The sequence below is a fragment of the Centroberyx gerrardi genome, chromosome 13 (assembly GCF_048128805.1).
Source record: "Centroberyx gerrardi isolate f3 chromosome 13, fCenGer3.hap1.cur.20231027, whole genome shotgun sequence".
In the NCBI taxonomy this organism is placed as follows: domain Eukaryota; kingdom Metazoa; phylum Chordata; class Actinopteri; order Beryciformes; family Berycidae; genus Centroberyx; species Centroberyx gerrardi.
The window spans coordinates 16,360,875-16,373,266 of NC_136009.1; the positions used below are offsets into that span (position 1 = coordinate 16,360,875).

The 12,392-nt window shown below is 40.5% G+C and overlaps 2 protein-coding genes across 3 annotated transcripts; one reads left to right on the forward strand and one right to left on the reverse strand.

Annotated features, from left to right (window-relative positions):
• The first annotated feature begins 2,088 nt into the window (after positions 1-2,088).
• On the forward strand, positions 2,089-5,984 carry elovl1a (ELOVL fatty acid elongase 1a). The gene is made up of 8 exons (XM_071925064.2): positions 2,089-2,404; positions 3,227-3,321; positions 3,671-3,861; positions 4,077-4,157; positions 4,343-4,399; positions 4,528-4,633; positions 4,957-5,096; positions 5,237-5,984. The coding sequence occupies exons 2-8, from the start codon at positions 3,261-3,263 to the stop codon at positions 5,543-5,545; spliced, it is 945 nt and encodes a 314-aa protein (XP_071781165.1). The 5' UTR covers positions 2,089-2,404; positions 3,227-3,260; the 3' UTR covers positions 5,546-5,984.
• A 774-nt stretch (positions 5,985-6,758) lies between these two features.
• Positions 6,759-10,675, reverse strand: cdc20 (cell division cycle 20 homolog). 2 transcript variants are annotated; one of them, XM_071925136.2, is made up of 11 exons: positions 10,631-10,675; positions 9,934-10,150; positions 9,651-9,793; positions 9,455-9,551; positions 9,240-9,365; positions 8,483-8,679; positions 8,269-8,363; positions 7,883-8,120; positions 7,460-7,585; positions 7,203-7,320; positions 6,759-7,047 (listed from the first exon to the last, which is right to left on the reverse strand). In XM_071925136.2, exons 2-11 carry the CDS (start codon positions 10,127-10,129, stop codon positions 6,869-6,871), a joined length of 1,515 nt encoding a protein of 504 aa, XP_071781237.2. In that variant the 5' UTR covers positions 10,130-10,150; positions 10,631-10,675; the 3' UTR covers positions 6,759-6,868. The 2 variants fall into 2 exon arrangements, with proteins under 2 accessions (XP_071781237.2, XP_071781236.2); XM_071925135.2 differs by having other exon boundaries at positions 10,512-10,644.
• Positions 10,676-12,392: the final 1,717 nt, after the last annotated feature.

Genomic DNA, 12,392 nt, shown 5'->3' on the forward strand with positions numbered 1-12,392 from the left:
CCTTTAGCAGTCTGGGGTCTCAGACGATGTGTTTGATATTAATATTGCAGCTTAAGTTGTTTAGCACATGGAATCTGGTCTTGTCTCATATAGATGAAACGAACAAGTAATGAGACACCAGATTCCAACATTGTCACTGTCACCGGGAATTTATGAGCTGGTGGTGTGTTAGGTAACTCCAACTGCTATTACATAAACTAACACACAGGGAAATATGTGTTCACATTAATATCTAGTGAATCCATTAATTTTAGTCTTCAGCAGCCTAGTCTCTCTCCTCCTGAGGCATCTCCCCTGTCTAATTTCACAATTGGCTAATTGAGGACAACCGGTATGCCTCGTGAACGCTGCCTATTCTCTTACCATGCTGCTGGGCAAAGAACTGTGGTAGTGACAGCTCCACGTTGTTATGTTGTTTGCCAGTTTCTATGTAGCTAATGAATTCTGCTATTGGGAGAACCTAGAGCTAAATGAAGATTATGCGGTCACAAGATCGGCAAGAACAGCCAGTGTCTTGTAGCATGTAGTAATATGGCAGCTATGAAAAACAGCTGACCCTCTAGCTTGCCTGACTGGAGAGACAATGGCAATTCAATTCAATGACACTTTATTTATTCCTAAGGGGCAATTAAAAGGGTAGGCATTAGAGCATACATAACAGATAAACAGACACGACACATATAGACAACAACAACAGGTCTGTAGTCTTCAAAATAATGACATCTTTGAATCATGTACTTTTTGCTTATTTACACTGATTTTAGAGGATAAGTAGCGGCAGCATTTATCCTCAGTGTATCCTTATTGGCTTTATTGGTTTGCCAACTAATTATGGACAGACTATCATTATGGAACTGTTTGGTTATTATCCTGGTTGGACATGGATGACCACCAGAATTGGATGTAAAGGCTGCTGCTTTGGAATAAGTGCTTAAGTGCAACTCTTCCTTTGCAGAAACACTTGGCAGATCTAAACAGTGAAACTGAGCTCTTCAGCATGTTAATGAGCTTAGTTTCTCTCCCATCTGAGTTTTTGGTGACCTAAAGCAACTGAGATTGAGAGCCACACCTTCAAGTGTCCAGGTGGTAGCCAGTCTGCAGGTGTGATTTCTAGGGCTTCACTGAATTATCTGAAACATGTACTGAGATAGCCTAAGTTTATCTGTTGTGCCTCATAAGACTTCTGCTCCAGGCCACTACCCTCTCCTCACTTATTTCAATGAAGATTTACAATGTCATGTTTGCAGTATGAATTCTATGAGACAGTCACACCCTTAATTATTTAATTTCCATGGTCTCTAAATATCCTCCATGTGCAAAACCATGTCCTAAGCTATACGTCAGCAGCAGTGAGGTTTCCTGCTCTTTCATTTTTTTCTCTCTCTCTCCTTACATGGATTCCTCTCATTCCAGCCAGCCTTTCATTCCAAGGTACGGGTTGATGAGTCAATTTCAAGGCCCATCCACACCACACACCCATCTTGCTGTGCTTGGGGAACAGGTAGAACCAGAGCCACAGGAGCGCTGTGGAGCTCGTCATAGCAGCACAGGCGGGACCGGAGTCTGGCCTCCATGCCAAGCAATCTCCTTAAACAGCAGAAAGGGATGGGCAACATGGGACATTGCATTCATGATTGTCTCATACTGCTCCATATCTGAATTCACCTTTAGCACAAATAGTTTGTTGTGAATATGGTTTGAAAATATTCTTAGCGAAATGATCCAATCTTTTAGGAGTGGCACCAGTGGGGAAATAGTTAAATCTATAGTGTTTACATTGTTTTGTCCATTTATTTGTTTCATAGTGGTTTCATCTTTGACGTCTAGTTACTTTTTTTGATGCTGTTGTGTTAATTGGGTTTGATTGCCTAACAAAGAGAGCATTCACCCCTTGGCTACTGGTTTCTTTAACCGGTGCCTTCAGCTATCAGGCCACATCCATTCAGCAGCCATTGATGAGACAGACCAATCACAAACAGGCAAAGTGAAGACAGGAAGGTGGAGCTTAGAGTTGAAACAGGGTGTGGTCCTGAAACTAGCAAGGCGTTGTCTGTAGTAGTGTCCTGGGGTTTAAATTGAGTTGAAGTATTCCAATCCCACGCTTATCATAGCTGGCCTCCTACTTCTCTCCTGCTCTCTCTCTCTCTCTCTCTGTGTCTTACTTATGAGTGTTTGGGCTCCTGGTGGATCTTCATTGAAAATATTTCCACATTACTCATTTGAGGGCAGTAGGAAGCTACAACCCACAGAACAGCATTACATTTATCTGGTTTCCAACCCGTCACTCTCACCGGTGTTGCTGACCCACTGTCGCCTGTGAACCGAGCTCCAGTGCTGCCTGCTCTGGCTGTGCAGCAGCTGTCCTCAGGACTGGGAGAGAGGGCTGAGGACTTGTACTCAGCAGGTGAGTCACTTGCTAACACAGCAGCAAACACCCTAGCCGTTTCAGGGATGCTGCCACACATGCTTAACTCATGCCAAGATGTGTCATTTGTACCGCTCCTGTAACATTTGTGCTATTTTGTAAATGGCAGGACAGGTTTCATTGTGATCACACTGGCGTCTTTTGTCAGATACTGGTTTCCCACCAAGGGAAGCTAAGCTTGTTCTGGATTAGGGAGGCAAAACAACATTTATTCTCCTATTTTGATGGAGTTCCTTTTGCTTTGCTGTATGTGTATTTTCCCCTGTCAATTTATGATCAGCTCATACCTAGTGAGCTCAGATGGTTGGTCGGCCAAGTGGGTTCACTTCTTTGCCTCACCTGTTTGACTTGCTCTGTTAGTCAGAGAGAGAGAGAGAGGGCCTCATTGTGTCGAGACTGACAGTACAATTCAGATGTTTTACAAATGCCTCACATACTCTTGGATTTGTGACTGTGTTCTCCTCCATTTGTTCTATTTGACTGAAATAACTGGAAAGTAAAGGATTTCCTTTTAAAAAGGAAGCACAGACTTGGTGCCAGAATGGCTGTGATTGTTAGTAGAAATATTATACTTTGAATTATTTTGTGAAATAACAAAGGTCCTTGTGCAGTTTTCCCCTGTATGTCTCTTAAAAGGTTGTGCACAAGGGCACTCTGGGGTGTTTGATGAGCCTGTGCAGCTGTCTCCTGTTTGTTCAGTCCGTGGGGAAGCAGGTGGACAGTTCGCTTTGTTGCTCACCTGTCTAATGCCCTCACCTTTCGCTCAGCTTCAGTTTCTGACTCTGCCGTTTTATATTTCAGGGGTTTAAAGACCACATAAAAAGAAGCAGTCACCATGCTGCGAGAACTTGCATCAAACATTTTTAAATTGCACGACTATCTACTGAAGAGAACTGGTGAGTGCTTTCATTTAATCAGTTTACACTTAACTGTTTTATTGATTTCATATGATTTATGGTATCCATGTAACCAGCAATGTAGTGGGAAATAAAAAGGTGGGTAAACTTTGACCTCTAATCGATGCCATCATAAGGCAAACAATCACTAATATAAACAAAAAAAGGACTTTGTGCTTAAATGATTCTATGAATTTACACCATAAAGATTTGTGTGAGTCTAAAAAGGAGGGTAAATTGGAAATTAAAAGTGGGTAAATTGAATTTACCCTCCACTACATCTCTGCATGTAACCCTTACTGATGTGCTGAGATATTGATGAGTGTGTGTGTGCTTTTGTTGTCCCCAGATGGGAGGGTGAGAGACTACCCACTGATGCAGAGCCCCATAGAGATGACCAGCATCCTGTTGGCCTATGTCTTCTTCTCAGTGTATGTTGGGCCTCGCCTCATGGCCAACCGCAAGCCCTTTCATCTCAAAACAACCATGATTGTCTATAACTTTTCCATGGTTGCACTGAATGCCTACATAGTGTGTGAGGTAAGTTTTTCAGCCAGCAGAGGAAATGAATGCAGAATGTTATTTAATAAAACTTGAGTAGCCTAATGCTTACATTTTGAACCATTTTAACTGCAGAGCTTTAGATTAGCTGACTCAAATCCATCAATCAGGGCAAGAAAACATGTTATTCCACTTCTTTCAGAGTGTTTATGATTTTAATGATATAACTGTTGCTGATGTGTTTTCACACCTAGTTCATGCTGTCAGGATGGGGCACCACCTATTCGTGGAGATGTGACCTCTGTGACCCCTCGAGCAGCCCGCAGGCTCTTCGGGTAAGCAACACATTCCTCAGAGAGAAGGAGCTACGATTTAAGGATTAGTGATGTCATATCCTATCCTAATTTTGCTCATTTTTAGATCAGCACTGTTCTGAAGGCTTGATAAATAAAGATCATAGTCTTCATTTCGAGTCCATAGGTTGTTCTCTAACTTCTCTTTTGCCTTTCCATCCCTCCAGATGATTCGAGTGGCTTGGATTTTTTATTTTTCAAAATACATTGAGCTCCTTGACACGGTAAGGAACTTTCTCCAAAAATGTTCACATTTTGTTGTGACTTTCCCTGTTTCTGACCTTTTTTGTGTCCTATTCTGTTGACACACTTAAATGTGAATGTAACCTGAGCTTGGCCGGATTTATTTCAGGTATTCTTTGTGCTGAGGAAGAAACACAGCCAGATCACATTTCTCCATGTATTCCATCACTCCTTCATGCCCTGGACTTGGTGGTGGGGGATCACCCTGACCCCTGGTGAGATTTACCCAGCATGACGTCATTCCAACACACAACAATTGGTGTCACTAGAGACCATGTATAAAAAAGGCGTTAGTTCTGTACATTAGATGTGGTCAAATTATAGGTGCCGCTTGTCATTTTAAGTTATTGTGCCATTTCACATCCAAAGTCATGAAAGTATGGATCCAAAACAAATAATGTCATCATATCATGTGTTAGCACTCACACATCACAGTACAGTCACATTCATTTCTGTGAAACCGTAGAATTGAACTTGGAATGGGTGTGAATTAAATGTATCATTACCTCTCTCTCTCTCTCTCTCTCTCTCTCTCTAGTTGGGGGAATGGGCTCCTTCCACGCCCTGGTGAATGCAGTGGTCCACGTTATCATGTACTTCTACTATGGACTCTCTGCTGCAGGACCTCGCTTCCAGAAATACCTGTGGTGGAAGAAGTACTTGACCGCAATCCAACTCGTATGTTCCTTTTTTTTAATACAATATATTAAGACACTGAAATGAGTGGCATATTTGGTTTTGGTATGGGGTTAGATTAGGTTAGAACTGATATCAATGCCCTTTTTTAATAGAAACCTATTTTCCTATTCCTTCTACAGATCCAGTTTGTTCTGGTCTCCGTTCACATCAGCCAGTACTACTTCATGGAGAAGTGTGACTACCAGGTTCCCGTCTGGATCCACCTCATCTGGATCTATGGTACCTTCTTCTTCCTCCTCTTCTCCAACTTTTGGGTGCAGGCCTACATAAAGGGCAAAAGGCCTCCTGTCACAAAGGACAAGCCAAAACAGAATGGCGTAACCAACGATGATGTTACTACGGTGACCAATGGCAAACAGCTAGAGAACGGGATGGCACACCACTACACTAACGGCAAAATCCTCCCGGGCAAAGTGAAGGAAGTCTAACCTGCCTCTGGAGAAGAGAGAAATGACTGTCTAAAGAGCCTCCATGAATGCCACAGATTCCAAAATACTACTCTGTAACTGTATATAAAGTCTTTCTTTGAAAATATATTTATGCACAATTCTTGGGATATGAATGGCATAGTGTTTTTTGCGGTGTTGTATTGTGTTGTTCGATTGTTGATTGTTGTTGAAACTGAGGCACATTGTATGAAGGTTAGTGGTCGACTGTCACTGAAGGTATTGTCAAACTCAAGTTTGACACAGCCCACACCGTTGTTTGGCTGACATGACCCTTGTTGCTTGAGTATCACACACAAAGACTAGCACATGTAAATATCAGCTACACAGTTCATGCCAAAAGTTATGTTGTAAATGTCCAATGTTTTGTCTTTCCTTCTGTTTTTATTTATCTTTTGAAATAAAACCAGTTTTAGATGAAGGGCTGTGTCACTTGGAAACAGGCACACACTGACAATTTTTTTCCTCAATTTTCCAATGTTATGACAAACTTTTATATTGTATATTACAGTATTGATGCATTTTGTGACAAAGTGACACATTGCAAAAAGCTATAAAAGTCCATACAGCTTCATGCATCTCTAGTTTACCAGAGTGTTGCAGCACTATCAGAAGCATGCTTCTTTGAACTCTTTACAGGACAACGCCATCCTTTTTGATGTGGGTCCTATGTAGATTTTATTTACACCCTAAAAGCCAATGGAAGTGATGATTCACAAAATGGCCACAAGTTGTCTCAAACTCTAAATTCAGATTGTCGAATTACTGACTTACCTAAGCAAGAATGACAAAAAACCCATATAAGACACTGGCATTGTCCTTTAGTAGCACTGCAGGTTGTGAAATGTAGAAAGTGCTAAAAATATAAGCCAACAAACAATTGCCTCAAGCACAAGAAGGTGAGACTTTTATTTAAAAAAAAAAAAAACAAACATTTATTCATAACCAAGTCCACTGCATGCTATGCATCTTGGTCATACAATAAAAGCCAACCACAGCCCATAAATACATTTCAAAAACAGCAATTCAATTCTGCTTAAAAGCCAACACTGAACATTTGTACAGTACTTCTTGCTAAATAATTCAAAACATTTATGAACAATTTGAAACTGTCAATTTCTAGTGAATGACCACTTATGAGACAAACACTTTAAAATGTAATTAAAAAAAAGAATAATAAAGTAGAAGAATGCTAGAGTGGAAACCTTTATTTTAGAGTTAATAAAAACATTTTTTACATAACTGAATAACACATTACAATATCATACATGAACCCAACAACCTCAGACAGTAAGACCAAGCCCATTATCTGATCGACTGATGAATGACGCTGCTGGTTGATCTGGCCATCCTCTCTTTGGCCTTCTTCTTAACAGGGTCCAGCTCGAAGCTCTTCCAGAGACGCACAGTCTCATCTCCAGCAACAGTAGCACAAGTAGAGTTGTCTGGGCTCAGAGTCAAATTAAGAACTCTGTCCTCGTGGCCTAAAATTAAAAAAGTGCATTCATTTGCTTAGACCAGCTAAAGCATTAACTACAAGACTGGTTTGAAGTTTGTTAGTCGGTTGTTCCCTTTTAAAATGCCCCAAGTATGTGTGAGTAAGTATAGGACAAATCCATCTATCGTGACAATAACTTACCGTTGAGCTCTGCGACTCTGGAGAGAGAAGGGTACTTCCAGATAACAACATTGTTGTGGGCGTATCCATGGGCAGAAACCAGCTCTTTGTAGTTGGGTGCAAACACCAGGGAAGAGATCTGAAAGGCAAAGTCATCATATAGCTTAACTGTTGAAGTAAAAATGTTCACAAAATGAAAAATGACAGTGCATCATCAACTGACAGCAACCATCAACATCGTACTAAGGGACTAGATGGGTTAAAAATTGCACAGTTACCTGGGACTGAGTGTCAAGTGAGCTGATGCAGGAGCCACTGTTTACATTCCAGATGCGGATGTGTCGGTCACTGGTTCCACCTCCGGAAGCAAGGATGTGCGGCTGCCACGGGCACCAGGCCAAAGCCTAAGACAATAGGGGAAAATAAAAACAATGATTGTCAGAATTCACACCAGGATCTGATGTAGAAGTCCTACGGTTGATAATTTGGATCAAAGTATTCATGAACCAAGTATTTAAATTCCATGCTGGCATGTTCAAGAAAGTCCATGACAGTGGGAATCCTGTCTTGAATGAGGGTATCTCATGATGAGTTAATTGTGTAGGGGGAAGAGGGAAAAATAAAGACACTAAAAAACATGTAGTTTGTGTTGAATTGCTCATTCAAAATCCATTATCTAGTCTCAGGGTGAAGCTGCTCACCTTGACCGCTCCTTGGTGTTCACTCCAGCAGCGGACCGACTGGCCGTTATTGCTGCTGCTGCCGTCCTGCACGCCGGGCCACACATACACCATGTTGTCATTGCCACCACTGGCCAGGTATTTCCCATCGGGGGACCACTTCAGGCCACACACCTCCTGAGAGTGACCAGTCAGCGTGAAGATGTGATGGTCCGCCACCCTCACATCATGGTGGTGGATGTGTCCTGATCTGGAGCCACTGGGGATGGGAAAAAAAAAAAAGATTAAATACATTAATTCCATTTGATTTCAGCAAATAAAGCCATTGCGTTCATTTAAGGCCTTAGCCATGTACATTCAAGTCAACAGTGTCAGTTTTAGACACAAGTGTCCAACAGAGACTGTACCTGGACAGAACGTGATCATTCCAAGTCAAGCAACCAACTCTAGTTGTGTGGCTGGACATGCTGCGTAAACGCTTCTGGTTCTCCACATCCCACAACTGAGGGAAAAAAAAAAAAATGCAGGAATAAACAAATGGGAGGCAGTACATTAGAGTGCTCTCTGTTACAATGAACCTAAGATTCAGCGAGGCGGGTGTGTGTTTGATGCCCCGCTCACCTGAACTTTGCAGTCACTGGTGCCGATGGCCAGGTAGCTGCCCTCTTTGGTCCAGGACACTGAACTGATGTAGTCCTCTTCACGCTCCAACTTCATGAGCAGAGTGATGTCTCCCTGAGTGGCATCCCACAGATAGACATTGTTGTGAAGAGCCACGGCAAGAATGTTTTGACTGCTCCAGTCAAGCAGATTCAGATCTGGGAGAAGTGGGACCAAATGAAAGCTTGTTAGGTACAAAAGAACTGCCCAACCCAATATTCAACCTCAGGAGATTGGTATGAATCTGAAAAGTGATTAATTATTCATATGTTGTGGTCATGTCACTGTAGGGCAGCAACTAACTATTATTTTCATTATCGATTAACGCATTGATTCTAATTAAAAATTAAAAAAAAAATTAAAAAATAAAAACAACTGCCCACCACATTACCAGAGCCCAAAGTGATGTCTTAATTGCTTACTTAGTCCGACCAGCAGCCAAAAAACCCCAAAAGTATTCAATTTATAAAGATATGAAACCTGAGAAAAAGCAAATCTTAACATTTGTGAAGTTGTAACCAGCAAATCTTTTTTTTTTTACTTTATAAGTGCCCAAAACAATTAATCGATAATCAAAATTATAATCAATTAATGGTCTAATGACCATGTGACCGAACCAACAACTAAACCCAACAAATGCATGTACATTACTAGGAATAATCCACCACTCTTTGCCGACCACCCCGTCATTGAAATATGAAGTTGACAAGAAACTCACAGAAATCATTTCTGAGCTCAGGAGCATCCAAGATTCTGTCAGGAACAGATGATATGTATCTTGTCTTTTTGGTGGAAGCTGGGGTTGTAACTTGACTGTAGAGAACTTTCAAATTGTTCTGATAGCCTGTAAATCAGAGCAAAGTTACACACCCTTCACTTTCTATGCTCAGGTAAAACTGTTGCATGACACTGTCAGTATCCTAACCACTATACCTTCTGGAGCATTCAGTGGCTTCCCACCAAGGTGCAGGATCTTTGCTTCTTCAATGTTGTATCCATTGAGTGTGACAGACCAGGCCTTCTGGTTTTCCTACAAAAAGACACATCAATAAAAACGCCTGATCAATAAAATGCCTCATGAAAAATAGAGAACAGACATAAAGTATAAATATCAAAGCAAACTCCTCACCAGTGCTCCTGCAGGATTGTTTGTGTCTATGGGATCAGCTTCCTTGGTGAGCAGGAAACTTGCCACATCCATTTGTTTTCCGTTTCTGATGGGAATGAAGCGGTCGCCTCCAACTTTGGAAGGGGTGCATTTTTTACTTTTACCTAGGAAAAGTGCCTCATTGGTTAACATTTTTCGGAGATTTGACTAAAGAGATCAACACCAATCTGTCCGACAAGTCTGTTGAAGACTAAACGTTACTGGAAGGCATCCATACAATTTACATATCATGTGAGCAAGTTACCTGGAGTTTTGTTCGGCGTTCTTGATGTAACGTTACTCAACAATACATTGGCAGATTTCCCAGGTGACAAAGCGTTTGAAGTAGACGTGGTTGAGGAGCTGGCCTTCCTTTGCCACCTCGCCATGGGCGCGTTTGTGATCGGCATGTCCAACTTCAGGATACTGTCGATGTCGTTTTCGAACCCAAACTGAGCCATGTTTTTATCCAGGCTTCAAACCTGGAAATTAGGAAAACCAACAGATATCGTTATCTCAGCGACGCTAGATTATATACAGTCTGAAACAAGTAACCTAGCGCTAATGTTAGTAAGTGGAGAATAAGACAAACAGACGAAGAGAGCAGCTGGTTAACGCTAGCATGTTAACATTAACATTTAGCTCAAATGTTAGCAGCAAACCGGTGGGCTTAACCAGTTGACTTGACTTCGTTTCATGAAAAATAGCAACAGTGGCATTCGTTTAACATTAACCGTACTACTTAATGTCAATTTAGCTAGCTACGCTACCGTTATGTGTTGAAGTGAGAGCAAGACACGTTAGCTAACGTTAGCATTGACGTTAGCTCACAAGTTAACATACCGTAAAGATTTACTGATGGTCGAAAAACACAAGGAAAGAGAGCTGTCTTTTACCCTAAATCCACTATTGAATGCAATGGTTTTATCTTTACAACTTGTAGCTAAACATAATTTGCTCACCTCTCAAAGAAACGTGCTCCACAACTGGCTTGTTTCTCTCCCTTTTCAAATTTGGTGAATATGACGCCGTCTGGTTTAAATCTCTGAAAGCGGTGCTGTGATTGGTTTGTTCAAAAGTTGTTGTCATTACCATGGCATTACTATAGTAACGTACATGAATGTATGTATGTGATTGGTGGAGAAAACCTCCTGAAAGACCTACGTCAGAAAAGAGTCTCCTCATTCACCTCCAAAAACTGGCAGGAAAAAACTGTATCGCCATCTACTGGCCAAAAGATGCATACTAGAGGGCGACTGTTGTTGCAATGAGCTTGATCAGCCCGAGAAATTGAAAATGTAAATAGTTTCTGTAAAATGATTTCCAAATACAGTGGAGCCTGTATGTGCGTAAAACGCAGCAAGTATAAGTTCAATCACAAAATAATTTTAAATTCTAAGTATGTTGACACACTGATATGAAACTGGAGAGTTTCTAGCATGACATCAGAAAGAGCTACCACTGACTCCCACTCATTTTTCATAGCAGTTTCAAAGTTGCTCAATTCAAACTAGCCTATCAAAAATCTCAAAGAAGTATCACAAAGTTGAATCCAAGAATAAAGGAGGCCAAAGTCTAAATGAAAGCTGTATGGAAGCTCTACTGTAAAGTTATGTGGAAGTAGCTAGTGCATAGCGTTGACATCAATTAAGTCTTTTTTGTTGGAATATACCTTCAAAATATCAATTTATCAATGATATGTGGCCTATGACTTTAATCTGATTTGGTAATGAAAATCAAAGACTTCTCACACTTATCAGGTGAGTGTTTAACATCAGGCCTACTAGCCTGATTGATGAGTAGGCTGTTAAGAACTCCATCATACTATAGGCCTATAAAAGTCTGGGGTTAGCTCTCAGTAATATGATTAGAAAAAGTGTTGAACCATATATCATCAATTACTTCACAGACAAGTAAAAAACATAAAGTTTTCATTCTCATTTTCCACTTTCATTCAGATTTCATGCACTCACCTGCACTCACTTTTCATAGCACAGGTAGCCTATGTTCATTCACCCATGGAAAACTTGAAACTTCATTTTTGTTTAAATTTAAGACTGACTTAAACTAGTGTAGCCAAACAAATGTTATTGAAATCCCCCTTAGATTCTGTCCATAGAATCTGCACACAGTTGATTAAAAACACATTCAAATTTACTTGCACTAGCAGACTACTCTTAATCATACAGGTCTTTATTAGATGTGGTCTTGGTAGATCAACAATGTTAATAATTAAAAAACAATAGCGTGATAAGAGACAGATAAATCCTTTGTTTCCATGCTGTACAGCCAAAAGTCATTGATCAAGTTGTGTAAAATTGATTAGATTAGATAAAAAAATTGATTGACCCAATGTATTATGTGGACAGCATACGTGGACATTTAATTTCAGGAATAATAACCTTGTGGAACTTAGCCATCATTAAAGAGCAGAGAAATGAAACTAGCATTATGTTATAAAGGTCGATATATCAACGCAAATAGAATCGGTTATTTCTTATTAAAAGATATTATAAAACACTCAAAAGGGAGAATTCCTGAAATAAAAAAAAGGTTAGACTTCATAATATTTCTGTGAATAACAGCCTGTGAGTGTGGGTTTCTGAAATTAAGAGACATTTTAGGAGTAAAGTTCATTGGAATTCAACCATCAGGAAATTAAATCTTTGCGTGGAAATTAAGTGAAAATGAAACAAATCGCTTTAAGTGATCACTTGACTCATT

Bases quoted from the DNA above. Each gene is read 5' to 3' on its own strand.
- elovl1a (XM_071925064.2), top strand. From the start codon at position 3,261: ATGCTGCGAGAACTTGCATCAAACATTTTTAAATTGCACGACTATCTA. The intron at 3,322-3,670 runs GTGAGTGCTTTC...TGTTGTCCCCAG, and splicing joins CTATCTACTGAAGAGAACTG to ATGGGAGGGTGAGAGACTAC. The intron at 5,097-5,236 runs GTATGTTCCTTT...TTCCTTCTACAG, and splicing joins ACTTGACCGCAATCCAACTC to ATCCAGTTTGTTCTGGTCTC.
- cdc20 (XM_071925136.2), bottom strand. From the start codon at position 10,129: ATGGCTCAGTTTGGGTTCGAAAACGACATCGACAGTATCCTGAAGTTG. The intron at 8,121-8,268 runs GTACAGTCTCTG...TCCCATCCCCAG, and splicing joins AATGATCACGTTCTGTCCAG to TGGCTCCAGATCAGGACACA. The intron at 7,048-7,202 runs GTAAGTTATTGT...TTTTAATTTTAG, and splicing joins CAGAGTCGCAGAGCTCAACG to GCCACGAGGACAGAGTTCTT.